At 40.4% G+C, this 17788-nt stretch overlaps 1 protein-coding gene across 1 annotated transcript in view; it reads left to right on the top strand.

The window, feature by feature from the left end:
* The first annotated feature begins 541 nt into the window (after positions 1-541).
* prdm6 (PR domain containing 6) overlaps positions 542-17788 on the top strand; it is an 88218-nt gene continuing 70971 nt past the window's right edge. The window contains exons 1-3 of the mRNA XM_074671120.1: positions 542-1250; positions 10561-10709; positions 10791-10949. Coding sequence (XP_074527221.1) covers positions 542-1250; positions 10561-10709; positions 10791-10949 — 1017 coding nt within the window. The remainder of the gene's footprint in view (positions 1251-10560; positions 10710-10790; positions 10950-17788) is intronic.

Here is a 17788-nt window from a genome sequence, read left to right as displayed (position 1 = left end):
GATCTAAACTCACTAAAGAGGAAAAATATTCACAGACATGCCTCGTTAATTTCACTAAATATTTAAAACTTTGGTTCAAACAGCTGCTTTTTAAAAAATGAATCTTATAAATACTTTATTTTTTTCTTTTTTACTCCAAACAAAGTGTAAAATCCAAAGTGGAAACACGGTCGGACCAGGATGATCTGTGGTGTAAATTTCACAACTTGAGCGGATTGTTTGAAATGAAGCGAGGCTGTTTTTTCTGACTGTTGGAGAAAGAAATTAGAGAAAACATGAGCGTAGACGTGTGAGGGGAGGGACCTGAGTCCGGCACACCTGGAGAAAGGGTCTGGACTGAGCCGGGTTCAGGGATTGATGTTCCTCTTCCATCTGTGTTTGGTTTCCCTCCCTCAAACCGACTGATTTGACCCTCTGTGTTTGCCGTACATGTTTAACATCCTGCCCTGACCTCCTCTCTGCTCCTCTGTGTGTGTTTTGATGCTGATGATTGACACCTCCTCCTCCTCTCCTCCTCCTCCTCTCAGCAGCGCCGGCGGCCATGCTGAAGCCGGGCGACCCCAGCGGCTCGGCCTTCCTGAAGGTGGACCCGTCCTACCTGCAGCACTGGCAGCAGCTCTTCCCTCAGGCGCAGCTCAAGCCTCCTCTGGCGCCGCCGCCTCCACCTCCTCCGCCTGACCGCCTCTCCATCCCCGTGGACAGCCTGCGCCAGTCCCGCCTGCACAGCCACCTCCTGGCCTCCTCACACTGCACCTCCTCCTCCTCCTCTTCTTCTTCGTCGTCTTCAGCTCTCACGCCGTCCTCCTCCATCTCCATCTCCACCACCGCCGGGATCTCCCAGCTCCCCGTCCCGCAGCAGATCGCGCTCTTTGGGCAGGCTTTGGCCCCCGTGTGTGCCGGGCCTGGAGGCCCAGGAGGAGGACCAGGAGGAGGAGGGGGAGACCTGATCGTGGTGGTTCCTCCGGAGAACCCGCAGCAGGTTCACAGCAACCCCGCAGCAGCAGCAGCAGCAGCAGCAGCAGCAGCAGCGGGGCTCCTCCACCAGGCCAAAGATCAGAGCTGTGGGGGGGTCGGCGTGGTGTCGTCCAGCGTGAAGAGCGGCGGGGGAGGAGGAGGAGGAGGAGGAGGAGAGGAGGGAGGAAAAGGAGCCAGGTTCAAGCTGACGTCTGAGGAGCTGGACTACTACCTGTACGGACAGCAGAGGATGGAGATCATCCCGCTGAGCAACCACACGGGGGAGAGCAACAACCGTACGTACACACACACACACACACACACACACACACTGGAAGACACACACACACAGAGGAGGACACAGGACACAGTTTGTGTTGATTTAACAGGTTTAAAACTCCTTGAACACGACTTTAAACCTGGAAAACAGAAAATACGTTGCTGTAGATTTTCTGGAAAGTTTCACTCCGTTTTTCACCGTCACAACTTACACAGTTCATTTATTTACCTGTTAATAAAAAAAGTGTGAAGTGACTTTATTGTGATAAGTCTACTGAAACAAATCATAATTATTATTATATTATATTATAATATATCATCATAAACAGCTAAATCCCTGTTATTTGCAAATTACCTAAAAAATATTCTATAAAAAGCTGATATAAACTGCCTGTTTGCCACAATAACAAAGATTTCTTTTAAAGGCCTCACTTTTAATTTAAATCAACATTTTGTTTTATTTATTTTGGTGGGAAAAAACATTTTGTTCAATTTACTTAAAGCTAATTAAATGTTCTACCACACTGAACAGGCGAACATGGCACAAATAAAAAAAAACATAAATTAGTGTTTAAAGATTTAATTATAAAACATTTTAAATGAATAACCTAATGTTTATTGTTAAAGGGGATTAAAGTATTGTGAAACTATTATCAAACACTCAGCTTTAAAAACTTAACTTTAACTGTATCAATAAAAACACAGTCCTACTCGATAAATAATTAACAGGAAAAAGAAAAAATAAAATAAATAGAAAATAAAAAAAATTAAAAAAAAATTGAGCCAGGTGAAAAAAAAATGTAAAAAAATAATAATAAAAAAAGTGAAAGCTTTAATGCAGGTGTTTTTCGGTTAATTAAAAATACCTAAACGAAAATATGCAAATATAAGATTATTTTTACCTGGTTAAATTATACGCTACAATCCCTCTACAACTTTTCTTTGCCTGTTAAAAAATGTATTTATGAAAACATGATTATTCTGTGAAGGTGTGAGCGGCTGCAGTCGGTTTTTTAGGGCTGCTGTTTTCACCGACAGTAGGAGCTCTGAGGGGGGTTCAGGGTGTGCAGGGTCAGAGGTCAAAGGTCAGCAGCCTGGCTGTGGATTAGGCCCTCAGAGAGCAGCAGGCCTCCAGTCAGAGTTAATATTCACCAAACCTCATTCACCGTGTGGTTAAAATATTAAAATAAGGGTTTACTCTTCATTTCCAACTCCAGTTTAATGATCTTTTAATGGTTCAGCTGGTTTGGTGGATTCTTGGAGGATTATGAAACACTCAGCGGAAGAGTTTTTACACAAATCTGCCTCATTAATGCGTTTAACGTTTTGTTATTTCACTGAATTTACAAATTAAACCGCACAATTATCCTGCATTAGGAAATAAAAAACCCTGTGATCTGTGGAGAGAGTCTCTCCCTGTGTGAGTGGACAGATATTGACACAACGCTGTCATGCGTTACACACACACACACACACACACACACACACACACACACACACACACACACACACACACACACACACACACACACACACACACACTGCTGGCCTGTTAAACTCTCCGCTCTCTGCTTTGAGGTGTGTGTGTGTGTTTGTGTTTGTTCATAAACGTTTAAAGACTCAGTGCACGAGCGTAGAGGCCCCTCTGCTCGGTGCAGCGGCGCGAAAATCTCTCCTTCTGAAGCGAGCGCGAGCCACTCTGCTTCCCGCTGCGAACGTTGACGTCACTGTAGAGGAGAGTTGTTGGAGGTAGAAACTTGAATTTAAGGCATTTATTTCACAGATTATGACATTTAGACTTAGTTTTTGTTTGTTACACGACGATATTTTATTTATTTGTTCGTCAGGTTAAATTCTCTGACAGCCTTTGTGTGTTTTTATTCCTTTTTCAACGAAACAAACCTGTTTTTAATGCCCTGCTGAACGACGTAAACGTTAATATTATTGTCTTGAATCCTACTCCTAATTATAAAACACGAATTTATAATTTTTAAAACATGTATTAAAGGTAGAATACGTTGGAAACGATTTTTCTCGCTTATTTGCAATTTTTTTAAAAACTATTTTTATTTTTCGTACGTTTTTTTTATTTTTATCAATTGTTAAATTCTTCTATATTTTCTATTGAAGCAGTGTATGTTTCCCGTTGAGCTGCTTTATTCTTGACCCTTATGTTGATTTTTATCGATGTATGGTTTTCTAATACGCTGACGTTAAGTCCTCAAAACTTCCGGTTTTAGTCGCCCAGCTTTATTTAATTTAATTTGTTATTTCCAGGCTCCATATTCCGGTAAAATCTGAAAATTTTTCGTTTTTTTCTGTCGTACAGTTTTTTTTTTATGAAGTGATCATCTTCCGGTGATGAAGCTGTGATATGAGGACGCCGGTTCGTTGTTATTGTGTCGTAACTTTATCATAAAGTGATCGGCGCTTTTTGGTTCAAGGCAGTGTGTGTGTGTGTGTGTGTGTGTGTGTGTGTGTGTGTGTGTGTGTGTGTGTGTGTGTGTGTGTGTGTGTGTGTGTGTGTGTGTATTCCGCGGTGATAAAACGGACCATCAGCAGTAATCTGCGTCGATACGCGCCGGCAGGGCCGATGAGGGATGGAGGGACAAGCAGGAATTAATTGCCGTATATAGTTTTGTGTTTGGAGAGAGAGGGAGAGAGAGTAAGGGAGGCAGAAGGGAGGAGAAGGGGGGGGTGAAAGGGGTGAGGAAAGGGGGGGATCGATCCAGCGGCCACCGGCCCGCTATTTATCATCCCAACACGCCGTATTGAGGTCTCTGGGGTGTGTGCGTGTGTGTATGTGTACATATAAAAGTGTGTGTGTGTGTGTGTGTGTGTGTGTGTGTGTGTGTGTGTGTGTGTGTGTGTGTGTGTGTGTGTGTGTGTGTGTGTGTGTGTGTGTGGGTGGATGGGTGTAGATAAAGCAGTCACACACAAGCATCAGCGTCTGACCTGGATAATAAATGACACCAATAATAATAAAACAATAACAAATTAACAACAATAATGTCCTCATCATAGGTTCTAATTTTTATATGTATTTAATCTTTTCATTATACTTAATTTCACATTTTTTATACATCTTTAATTTTTTAATCAAAGTTTTTTTTAAATAATAATAATAATAAAAAATGATAGAAATAATATATTTTTTCTTTCTTTTTTTTTTTTTTACTTTAAGTGGAAGTTGTGTTGTCTGTTGAACATCACAGCTGAAAAACTAACAAACAGATCTTCATGTAATTTTCAGGAAATGTTTAAAATGGGATAAGGAATAAGTGATTAAATTTTGGAGGTGATCCGGATCACCGTCTGGATCCAGGACCTTTTTAACCTCTTAAAACCCAGCGTCCACATATGTGGACATTACATTTCTGCCTCTTAGACCCATGATACTTCATTTCTTAAAGCTTTGACCTGTTAGCCACATTTAGGGACTCTGTTCACATCATCTTTTAGTGAAATCACATTACACCCATTTTAGTGAAAAAAAAATCTTAAGTACAATAACACTACTAACAAAAAACTAATAGAGAACTTATAATACAAAGACCGAGTATAGTTATAGGTTTTACTTATCCCAAATAGCAAGGTGAATTTAAAAAAAATGCACACCAGACAAAAGCTCAGGTCTTAAGAGGTTAAAGGTTTTTTTTTTTATCATAGTGAGATAGGGCTGTTTTCACCATATGTGTAAAAACTCCACCATAAATGGTCGGATTGCTTTGCACAACAATACAAGACAAGGTCACCATCATTTCTGACAGATGTTCAAGTACGATCCACATCCTGGAAATATTCTGGATACTTAGACCCAGAACATGAAACATGAACTGGGTCATCATAATTGTCAACACTGTCAGGAAACAAATTATCGTACAAAACTGCAGCTAACATCAAAATGTAGCAAATTGTGCTTTTTCTAGTTTTTAATTCAGTTTTCTTCAGGTTTAAACAAAACACAAAATAAAAATGTCACTCTTTACGTGCTGCTGTTAAAAGAATCCAAACCTCACTTTAAATATGGTTTAGATCAGTGGTTCTCATACTTTTTCAGTGATGTACCGCTATGACATGTTTTTTTTTTCAGCCAAGTACCCCCGAACAAATACAAAGCAGTTTTGGATGGAAAAGTTTTTTTTACATAGCACTGTACTCTTACTTTCTATTGGATAAAATATTAAATTTATGAACTTAAACTTATATTGGATTCAAACATTGATTAAATGTTTGCTATTTTTTGAATATACATCATAATACGTCACCAACCTGAACCCCTTAAGGTTCCTGTGAGGCGTGCTCTAAAAACCAGCACTGGTCTCAAAAGAGCTTCTTCCAGGAATGTTTAGATGTTTCCTACCAATATTTTTGTGTAAATTCAATCAAATCATTGATAATAGTTGTGGAATAATTAGCACTGACATGTAAAAAGTCACTTCACATGGTGTTAAGACTGTTATTGTTATTAGAAAGTGATCCCTGCAGTTCAGTTCAGGAAGTATGAGCCTGGTAGCCGTTAGTCTCAAAAATGTTTCTTTAAATCGTGATTAGATTACCATTTTATTTTGTTTATTTTCCTAATTTGTTTTATTTTGACCCTTCCGGCTTGCCGTAGTCATGCTGCTGCAGTGTCTTCCTGCTTCCTGCTGTTACCACGATGAATATAAAATCCTTGCTGCACTTTTGTTTGACGAGTTTCACTCTATAACACCCAGACTGATCAGCTGATGGGTCAAAATAAAAGTGAATTTATATTTTTTATGTACTTTAAGACGAAGCTGACACCTATGAGCGAAGCATACAGGTGCAACCACATCACAAAAGCAGACAGACACCTTGATTATATCATTCATGATGGATGGACTCGACAGAGAAATACATTTTTTGAACTTACCTTTTTCAATTAACAATAAAATCAGAAACTTTGAGAAGACATCCCTCTCAAAAAAACTACCTGAGATCAGATGAGTGGAGAAAAACCTGCTCAAAAATAAATTTTTATTATTTTAATTGGGTTTTAAAAGTTACAAATATTTACAATCTAGATTTTTCAGATGCATCTTAACTCTTTAAGTCTTCACTCTATGTTTTGTCTTTTTCCCTGTGATTGCTTTAAGTGATATCAGGAGTGTAAAGTGTTTTTTGCAGGAAAATAATTTGTGTATTTGTTCATGAAAAGGTTAAATTGGAGAAAAGTGTGTCATCCATCTCTGCAAAATCTTTTACCTCCAGCAAAAAGAAACTAAGGTCTGCAGAAAATTTGCAAAATTAAAAAAAAAAGTCGCTAGAGAGAAACAGAAGTTAGTTAAGCGTAAAAAACAGAAGAGACAATGAATCAAATCGACTCTATTTTGTATTTAATTTGCATAAAAATTAATGCACAGATTTCATTTCCCTTCCTCCAAACCGTCCTCTTTCTGACTAAAGGTAGACGTGTTTTTGTTTTTTAGCGGTTTCCACTCCTCGCTGTCTGACCCTGACCTGGAAAAGGCCCGTTTTGTTTATTTCCTTTTTTAAAACCGAGGAGTTTTTCCCATTTACTCGAGCGTGAACCTGTGTTTCATTAAGCGCTTTATAAACGACTGTAATGCGGTTTAATTTTCTTCTATCCATCACGGTGTAAAAGTGGCCGTCACTCTCTCAAACAGCGGATATTTAATTTTGGGAAAAAGGAAAAAAAAACAACATTAACATCCTGTTCCTCTGGGCCGCGCAGCCCCGAGCGGCTCTGTGGGAGTTTTGTGTTCAGATAATAATCTCTCATTATGTTGCTACAGTCAATTAACATCCATTACTGTCAGACTGCATCTCTGGGTAAATGTTGACACTCGCTAATTCCCAGCAAAACGCTCAACGCCACATTTAACCTGGGAAAACACGGCGGAGAGGGCTTTTCAGGAGAGGCTGGGACACTCGTCAGGCGCTTTTTGGCTTTTCCTCTTTTCTCCTCGGCTTCAGTTTGAGTTTTTCACTCTTCAGGAGATTATTTTACACCAGCAGAGACCAAAGAGGAACGTTTGTTACGTCCACAGTTTGATGGTTTTAACAGAGACCCTCGCTGCTCTCTGATTGGCTCCTGTAAGACTCTGAGTCCACTTTTACATCTGTTAAACGTTATATGTTGTTTAGTTAAACAGTAAAATGATTTTTATTTACATACTTGAATTTAAAGCAAACAGGAAATGTGTCTGATCAGAGAAATTTTCCCCTTAAAAGTTTCTCAGACTTGTCACAGAGAGAAACTTTAAAGATAGTAAGATTTTTTTTTTCTAAATAGCAAGAATCAGCTTTTTTTTTATCACACTTTTTACACCCACAGCTGCTGCTTGTCTTCAACCTCATTGTGGCTTTTTTGTCACTTCGTCTTTTTTTGACCTTCAGTGTTTCTGATGGTTATTTTACATAAAAGAAAGTATTATTTGAAGACAGAGTTTGACCAACATGCCCTGAAATTTGCCTCTGCACACTGAAGAAATCAACCAAAGACAAAAAATATCCCAAACTTTTTGCACCTGTGAGTAATTTTGATCAAAAGAGAATAAAAGAGGCCCAGGTGTAACAGTTTTATGGCACCAGCCTAAATGCTTCAGTCAAAATATTTCTCGTCTTCCAGCGCCAAGTTCCCGAAAGTGCCCAAAGGCCAAAGGCTAGAGGCTTTTTCCCTATATGTAGCAACATTTTTTAAACCCTTCAAGCAACTTTTTTGTCCTAAAAAGCAACTGGCGACAAACCTTAGAAGCTTTGTTGAGCCTCTCTTCTATCCAAAACACTCACAGGCAGACGAGTCCCCCTCGTTGATCTCTCCCAGCTGCAGCCAGAGCAGGTGACCACGCGCAAATGAACGCTGTCTGCTGCTCTTCTTTAACCTCAATAAGCGTCTTTTTCTTGTTGATTTGTCTTTGTTTGACATTGAATGTTTATGATGGTAAGTTTAGATTAAGAAACTTTTTTTCAAAGACAGACTGTAGCCAACATACCCTAAAAATTTGTTGCTGCACACTGAAGAAATCTACTAAAGACAGAAAAGATCGCTAACTTTTTGCACCTGTGAGTAATTTTGATCAAAAGAGAATAAAAAAGGCTCAGGTGAAACAGTTTTATGGCACCAACGGAAATGCTTCATATCAAAATATTTTTCGTCTTTCGGCACCAAGTTTCCCAAAGTGCCCAAAGAGCTAATCATGTGATCAAGGTGTGGGACAGTTTTGCCACATTAGAGACTTTTTCTTTACATATACAGATTTTTCATACCCCTCTAGCAACTTTTTTTTCCTAAAAAGCAACTGGCAACAAACATAGAAGCTTTGTTTAGCCTCTCTTCTGTCCAAAACACTCACAGGCAGACGAGTCTTCCTCGTTGGTCTCTCCCAGCTGCAGCCAGAGCAGGTGACTGTGCGCAAGTGAATCAAGCGTATGTGGTTTCTCTTTTTGGTCACTTTTGCCAACTCCAAGCCTGTAAAAAAATAAAGGGAAGAGAGTTTTTATTGTGACATGCAAAATAAAGACTAAAAGAATCAACAGAAGAAAGTTAATTTATTGTAAATGTCACAGAAATAAACTTTAAAGATAGTACGATTTTTTTTCAAAGCAAGAATCAGCTGTTTTGTCAGACTATTTACACCCACCCTTCACTGAACAAAATGACAGCTGCTACTCTACTTCTACCTCAATAAGCAGCTTTTTTTTGTTTTTGTTTTTTTACCTCAATGTTTCTGATGGTTAGTTTACATAAAACAAACTATCTTTCAAAGACAGACTTTGATCAACATGCCCTAAAAACTTGCCGCTGCACTCTGAAGAAATCTACTTAAGACAGAAAAGATCCCAAACTTTTTGCACCTGTGAGTAATTTTGATCAAAAGAGAATAAAAGAGGCTCAGGTGAAACAGTTTTATGGCACCAACGGAAATGCTTCATATCAAAATATATTTCATCTTTCAGCGCCAAGTTTCCCAAATTGCCCAAAGGCTAGAGGCTTTAGTACGATGTGTAGCAACTTTTCAGACCCTTCTAGCAACTTTTTTTGTCCTTAAAAGCAACTGGCAACAAACCTAGAAACTTTGTTGAGCCTCTCTTCTATCTAAAACACTCACAGGCAGATGAGCTCTCCTTTTTGTTGGCAGCAGTCTCTCCCAGCTGCAGCCAGAGCAGGTGACCGCGTCCAAACAAATCGAGCGTTTGCAGGTGTCTTTTTTTTTGGTCACTTTTGCCGACTCCAAGCCTGTAAAAAATGAAGGGTTTTTATTGTGACATACAAAATATAGACAAAAAGAATCAACAGAAGAAAGCAAATTTATCGTCAAAACAAATTTAGGGTGAGCTTACTGTATATCTGTCACTTGTTGGAAGCTGTTCTTTTGCTCTGGAAATTAAGGAAAAGAAAACTGCTAGAAGTGGAAAAAAAATCTAAAAATCCAAGTGATCTTGAAAAAGTCAAAATGCTACTTCAAAGCTCCCTGAACGGGCCCGGATTCGTCTGAGTCGCTATGACAACACCAAGCCGGCTAAAGAAAGTTTATTAGAGAGGAGAGAGACTGTCAGACAGAAAAAGGTCAGAAGAGCAGAAGAAAGAGAAACAGGAGAGAGATAGAGCAAAAGCTAAAGGCTAAAAGAGCTAACCTGTTAATGCTAATGTTGGCTCCAGCCCACAGTCAGCAGTTATTCTGCAGTGGTCTGTTCAAACTTGAGAGTCTATCAATAAAATGAAGAGCCAGGTTACGTTAGCTCTGCTTGGTGAGGTTGGAGTTGGTAGATGAGCTCTGGTAGGACAGAACCAGGATTCACTAACGTTACACGTTACAGACACGTCTCAGAGCACCGGGCTGTGAGGAGAGAGAAATATAGCAGCTGCTAAACTACGCTACAAACTGACAAAGTTAGCTTGTTGTCACGTTAGCCCACAGATACATTGCAGCACCGGGCTGCCGATAGCGCTACATAGAGCCAAACTTACATTTGCTTGATGTCACGTTTCAAACCGTAACGCTACGTAACTGTGCTGATCAATACCTTAGCTTGTAGCATTGTATCTGGCAAAAAGTTGACTTGAACAAAGAAAAGTTGGTGTTAAAAATGCTTGATTGATACCCACCCCTGTCTAACAGCACTGTGAAGCTCCTGAGGGGTTGGTGTTTGCTAACTGGTCTCTGTGTCCATCTGTTGCTCACAACCCCAGGGGATGAAAGCTGGAGAGACACAGTGATCGTCAGGAGGAAAACGAGTCAAAAACCTGCAGAAATCTAAAAATTCAGAAGTCAGCAGCTGTTTTTTTTTGTGGTAGTCTCAGTAATCTCAGTAACCTTTGACCCGACCTCCTCTCTGCAGGCTGCGACATGTGCGCCGACAACAGAAACGGCGAGTGTCCGATGCACGGTCCTCTTCACTCTCTGCGGCGGCTCGTCGGCACCAGCAGCACGGCGGCCCCTGTCACCCTCCCCGACGTCCCTGATTGGCTGAGAGACCTGCCCAGAGAGGTGAGACCTCCTGCTGACTTTCCTCTGGACCAGGATCAGGATCAGGTTTTGAGTCTTGACCCTGCTCCTCTCTCTGCTCAGGTGTGCCTGTGCACCAGCACGGTTCCTGGTCTGGGGTACGGGATCTGTGCGGCTCAGAGGATCCCTCAGGGGACCTGGATCGGCCCGTTTCAGGGGGTCCCTCTGCTGCTGGACAAACTGCAGACCGGCGCCATCAGGAACTCTCGACACCTGTGGGAGGTAGGAGGGGAGGAGGATTCTGGGTAATGTAGTGTGAATGTCTTTGTTTTTCTTTGTCGTGCATTCAGGGCGTTTGCCAGTTTTTGTAGCGCTGTGCGTATTAGTGTGTGTTTGCACGTGTGTGTTGGTGGTCAGCGTCATGTCACCGCTCGGCGCATTGATCAGAGCAGATTGTATTTACATACAGTGGCAGGAGAAAGTCAATGTGGCAGTTATAAACAGCTGCATTAGCATTAGCGAGAAGGAGGGGGGAGTGAAGGATGCTGGGAGACGCAGAGACTGATGAGTCCCCGGAGGCCGCGCTGGTAAAGGTCAGTCAGACGTCGGTTGACCGGACATCAGTCTCTCTGCTGTTGACCGCAGCGGGACGTCAGGAGGGAGGAGGGGGGGTCTGTGGGGGGTTGGGGGTCGGAGGTCAGAGGGCGGGCCGTGCAGGATGCCGTAGTCCAAGTCCAGCTGCAGCACAGAGCTCCTCCTGTCCGGATCTGTGAAAACCTCGTCTGTTTTTGCTTTTTAGCTTAGCTTAGCTCAGCTTTTTACCTTTTTTCTCCTAAAATAATCCTAAAGGAAGCGTCTGATAATCTTATTTTCAGACACGGTGATCGATCAGAACATCAAGACTAAAAAGACGGAGTTATTCAACGACTGAGTCAAAGTTTTGATGCTAAACTTTAAAATAACACTCAGTGATACTAGAGAGACATTTAAAAAGTGTAAAGAGGTGAGCAGATCGCAAATCGTCATGAATATTTCAGTCCTTGGCGATCATGTGTGAAGTCTTACTTCAACATCAGTGTTGGCGTTTTAATCTCTCTATTTTTTTTTTAATTTGTTTGTCTGTAGCATGGTTAAAGCTGAATTCAAAAGGCAGAATTTCCACTTTTATTTTTTAACCTCCCACCCAATAAATAAATAAATAAATAAATAAATAAATAAATAAATAAATAAATAAATAGATAAATAAATAAATAGATAAAACATAAGGGGAAAAGAACCCAAAAAACATGACTTAAAAAAAAAAAATCAAATAAAAAAAATGTCTCGTACAAAAAATAAATAAATAAAAAAATCCCAAATTTGGTTAACCATGATGACCTTTAATGTCATATTTAATAGGATTGGGAGAAAAAAATCGTTGTATAAAAGTATTTTAAACAAAAAATAGTTTCTGTTATTTTTTCAGATTGGAGTCTTCATTTTCGTCTTTGTTTATGAGCTGGGTTAAAAAAAAAGTTGAGATGTCAGATCTCATGAATAAATCCTAAAAACCGACTCACATGATCACAAAAATTGGAAATATCAAAGAATCGCAATTTAAATCAAATCAACACCAAAAATAATAAAAGGATCAAATCAGGAGAAAAGCACATTGTCCCAGCCCTGATATTTAATCCCCTTGGCAAACTTATTTTTTTATGTTTTACATACAAAGTGCATCACTGACATTCACGTCACAACAAATATAAATAACGAAAATATGTGATACAGTGAAGTTTTTGGTAACACTTTATATTTGTTATTTATTATTATCATATTATATATATTATTTTATATTACATTATTATGACTATATTATGATTATTGACTGTGAATAAATGAATTGTTGTTTCTGAATAATAATGTGAATAATGGTGTGGGTTAATAGGGCCTTAAAGGGGCAGTACCACAAAAACAGTGTTGGAAATGAGGTGTTATCTGTCCCACCAAAGTACCTTAAAATGGATTAATCTGACCCCTGACTCTTCTCACCTCTTTCTGCTTAGTTTGTTGATGGGGAAGGATGAGGAGGCGTCCTGGTTCTCAGTTTGTGCTTTAACACTCCAAAACCTTAAAAAATGTGGACCCTGAAACTCACAAGAAAAAAATATTCACAGTCAATCAGTGAAAATCAGTTTATATAAAGAATAATCCTGATTCATATTGTAATGTAGGTAGAATAAGGCTATGAAGAATAAGGTGTTAGTAAGTGCTTAATAAATACTAATGAAGGCCTAGCATGCTTCTTATATGCATTTTAATAAACCCCTAATTGAACGTGAAAATGTGTTCCCTGAAATACAGTGTTACTGAATTTTCATTTCGATCAGACTTTGGATAGTGTTGTCGTCTTACATGGTAAATTTTTTCACTTTTTTTTAGCAAAAGAACCTTTATTAACTTGATCTAACTTTACATATCTATAAATAAAAAATAACTTCTTTAGGGCTCTGAAATAATGAAAATAAATAGTGTTTCAGACTGTAAAATTACTCAGAAAGATGAAAAAATGGTTCAAGGTTCAGTTTGTTGTTCCAGTTCAATCCTGCATACACAACAGACACTGTTGACCAAAACGCTACAGAGAAATTAGATAAAATACAAAGCTAACATGAGACAAAAGAAAACTACATACTAATACAATTAAAAAATATAAAACCTAATCAAAACTCAAGTAAAATGCATGAAGAAGAGCAAGAAAATAAATACTAAAATCAATAAAATCAATGATTTCTGTTTGTTAAACCAGAGAGGAGAGGTTTGTTCAACACAGTGCGGTAAAACTTCAGCAGCTATTTACACATTTCTACATTTCATTTATTTCTCAGTTCAAAACCAGCAGTTATGATAAATCAATCCTGGTGATTAGATATTTATTACCATCCTACTTGTTTTTATTTTGACTCCTAAAGTTCATGTAAATATTTTATTGTTAAACTGTTTCTGGCGATGATAACTGTTGTAACACCATCATTTCCCAGTTTGGGATCAAAAAAGTTATTCTATTCTATTCTATTCTATTCTATTCTATTCTATTCTATTCTGTTCTATTCTATTCTATTCTATTCTAGATTGTTCCAAAGTTTAGGAGCCACAAACGCTCGATCCTGATATTTACACACGTGAAACACACAAAGGAATAAAAAACGTTACCGAGGCGTTACCGAGGCGTACGGATGAATTCGATCGTATTCTGTCGCCTCATAATTAAGAATAAAAAATTAAATGATTTTATTTCTCAGCAGATTTATTTCTGCTCCTTGTGCCTCAGAGGAAGTTCAGAGTTAGGAAAGACAGGAGGAGGTCTCCCAGCCCAGACCCAGTCCCTCTGAGGGGCCGTGATCCGGCCCTCCCAGCCCCTCTGCCCTGGAGGCCCGGCGCTCTGATAACCCAGCGCTCGCCATCGGCAGGTTATCGGCGCCCGGGCTGAAACCGGTCATTAGGCGTATTGATGAAGACGCTTCACACACAGATCCCATTAAAACTCAGCGTCTGTTAAACTCGCTTATTGACGCCCAGCAAAACAGGAAGAGATGCTTGTCCTATAGCCAATCAGGGGGCTGCTGTCATGTTGTCTATGGCGTCCAGGAAGGGCCACTTTTAATTAAGACACTTGCCGTTATCCGTCGGGGTGGAACCGAGGAGGATTTTCTGGTGCTGCAGTATTTTACCGCTCGACACATTGATCTCCTGCGAGGCGAGGCTCGGGGTTTCCGTCGACGTGAAGGAGTTATCTCCCTGAGAGGAGTAGAAAGAGGAGCTGGGTTTAACAACACTAAAACAAACCCCCTCCTCCGTCAGGTCCGGCTTGTTCAGGGGAAGGAGGGCAGGCTCTCCTCGTGGACTCGGAGGCCGTCCTGATTGAAAAGAATGTGCAGAGAAAACACGCGGCCTGACTCCTGAAGTCGCAGCTCTGGCCTCGTCCTCCGGGGTTTTTACCGGAGCTTTCTTTTTTTTGGTCCGGATCGCAGACTGAAGGAGCTGTCAGCGCAGAGTCAGAGAAAACAGCCCGAACACGGAGACTTCAGAGAGGAAAACTCCAGCCGCACAGTTTGAGGCTAAATATTTGGTTACTGTGGGACGCTGATGAGACACTCGAGGATTTGGAGAGTTCAGAGTCTTTTTCCGTCTCTAAACGGATAAATCTGCTTCTTGTGACTGTATCCACCGCGCTGTCACTCTGTCTGTTTGTGTTTGTCTGTCCGTCCGTCAGCGTTTTCCCGTTGTACTCCCAGCAGGGTTCCCATTGACCCCGTGTTTTCAGCGGTCTGTGTTTTCAGCGGTCTGTGGTCACGGCGTCCAGTAAAAGCTCTGTAATGTTTTCTTGACTGATGTCATTATTTAATGTTTGTGTAACTGTCTGAATTCTGGGTTTTATTAAAGCCTCTGATCGCCTTTGACATCATCGCTGTGATTACATAATCTCAGACGGGTTCATGTCAAATTACATGTTTGGGTTCCCCGTTGCTTGGATTTCACTGAGGCGTTTTTATCGAGGAGTTTTTGAATAAAAGCAGCGACGAACGCAGAGATGTGACGTTCGGGGGGTTGAGTAAGAAAGAAAGGAGAAAGAAAAGAGAAAGAAAGTCCAGAAAGAAAAGATCTGTCAGCTGGAGTGTCTCAAACAAGCTCAGTGGTCACTAAAGGTGCTTTTCCACTGCAGGAACTTTCACGAGGAACCTTCGGAGGAACTCTGTCGATCTTTGCCATGGGTTTTAAAATCAGTCTTCTTACTTTATCCTTAAAGTATCGTACAGGTCACCTGGACTTTTTTCTTGTTTTGCTCTCAAAAAGTCAGAGATCGTTCCCTGTAAGCGTCTTTTTCTTCTTTCAGGAACTTTTGCACTTCCTTGCTAGCCCAAGGATATGTGGTAATTTAAAGAGCACTAGTGAAAAGATTTTGGTCAGTCAGTCTCCTTCTATGGTGCCTTTTTTATTTTTGTATGGCCTTTGTCTCTTTATTACTGCCCTCTACTGGTGTAGATATGCAAAGCAATAACTTTTATTGCTTCTCCATTTTTTTATGCACAATACTGTTTCACCATGGTGTAGTCCTGTATATATTTTCCTTGCTATATTATTAGTCTGCACATTTCTGTCTTCTTTGCATACTTCTTACTTGTGGACATTTTTATTTATTATTATTCAATTTTATAAATTCTTATTGTAAAATCTAGGGATGTCCCAATCCTGATCCCAAGTATCAGATCGGGTTGATTTTGGCACTTTTTTAAAGTATTGGTGATCGGGAATTCTAGCCAATCCTCTTAACCGCTCATTCACGTTAGCCGTCATGAAGCCAAAACTGCTGCTGAACGCCAACATATCAGTAAAACTACGCACTATAAGTGCGCCCAACCTCATGACGTTGATGAGAGGATGCTAAAATAAGGTACGGCTCAAAGGGTGAAAAAACAACAAACTGTAGTGTCATATAAAGATGTGATGATGGTGAGATCAGTTTGACAACAGAAGTGTGTCCAGTGTTTCTGCTGAGCCTTGCAGCTCATGAGACTAATCCTTCGCCATTTATGGTTCATGTCAGTTTAAGTTATAATCAAGTTTGTGGCAAAATAAATCTTTCCATGAAAGGTGAAAACATGAGATAGTCCCGTTGGTGTCTGATATGTTGCTTCGAAGTTTCTCACTGTCTTCGGAGTGTTGCGTTTAGGGCAGCCTCTGATTTTAGCGTGCTGTGTTACATGCTAACAGTTGTCCACCATACACGGTTTGCAAAAAGCCGTAAAAATTGTTTTTTTTAACTAGCGAGCAAACTGGTCAATTTCTGCAAATGTTCTGAGAAGACATGAAATTCAAAGCGATGTTGATGAAATTCTCCGTCTTCTGTGAAATGTTAAGACATGTTTCCAGCTTTGTATGTGGTACATTCAGATACCCTTGGAAACTTGAGAATCTGATGATTACGCCAGTTTTTTCAGTTGTTGGATCGGACAAACGGGTTGTAAATACCAGTCATTTAAAAAAATAAGTGGTAATTTGATCCCGCCGGCGGGTTTGGGAGCCAGCGGGAACTTCAAAACTAGCTGGACTAAGTTAAATGGACTAAATAAGCTTTAACTATTTTTTTACTATTCAGTTTTGTTTCCACAGTTCTTCAGCAAAGTTTATCTTCAAACCTGAAATCGGATCAAGACTCGTTATTGGCCGATTCTCTATATTAAATAATCAGGATTGGGGCCAAAAAATACTGATCGGGACATCCCTAGTAAAAACAAATTGTTCGCACTAATCACACTGTTCAAACTGTAAATTTCTCTGCTGCAAGAAGATTAAGGGTTATCTTTTATCCTTAACTCTTTTTAGAAAAGTTCCTGGACTCTGAAGTTCCTGGTACCTATGGTCAAAGGCCCTTGTGTAGACTCATAGCAGAACTTGATATTTGTCAAAATTAAAGAACAGGTTTCCAGAAAGTTACATATTGTCTCATGAAAGTTTCTGGCAGCTGCAGTTCCTATGGCGTCCACATGGGGCAGTCTCCAGATGTAAGTGAATGTTTGACAGTGTCAGTTTCTCCTGTTCAGAGTCCAGAGCTCTGTGTGGACCGGCTCTTTGGGGGAAACAGGATCAGTAGAGAGTCCGCTCTGAGTCAGGAGTGTGTGAAGGAGGGGATCCCCTGACTCTGAGGTCACGCCGTGGTCACTACAAACCGCCGCACAGCCCGGCGCTGTTTGGTTAAACCCGCTCGGTGAGTCAGGTTAGCTCAGTTCATTTGTCCTCTCTGTGTGACATCAGCCTGTAGGCCTGGTAACCACAGGGGCCAAGAACAAAGACTGGGGTTTTCCATCAGGACCGTCACGCTGGAATAACACTGAACCAGAGTGTGTGTAAGAGTGTGTGTGTGTGTGTGCAGTCTCTTCATCATACAGCAGTGTGTTTGATCAGAGTGTTTTCACTCAGGCAGACGGCCGCTGGTTGTTTCCTCCCGGGGTCAGAGTCTGTTGGGGCTTCGCACGCTGTGATTGGCTGAAGAACAAACGGTTAACACCTTTTCTTCACGTCACTGAAAACACACCGAGTGTTATCCTGAAAACATGAAACAACATCTGGAGATGGGTCTGATC

This window comes from Halichoeres trimaculatus, unplaced genomic scaffold (assembly GCF_033239565.1).
Source record: "Halichoeres trimaculatus isolate MK-OKI-2021-1 unplaced genomic scaffold, fHalTri1.1 fHalTri1_scaffold_5, whole genome shotgun sequence".
In the NCBI taxonomy this organism is placed as follows: domain Eukaryota; kingdom Metazoa; phylum Chordata; class Actinopteri; order Labriformes; family Labridae; genus Halichoeres; species Halichoeres trimaculatus.
This window is presented reverse-complemented; position numbering and strand designations above follow the sequence as displayed.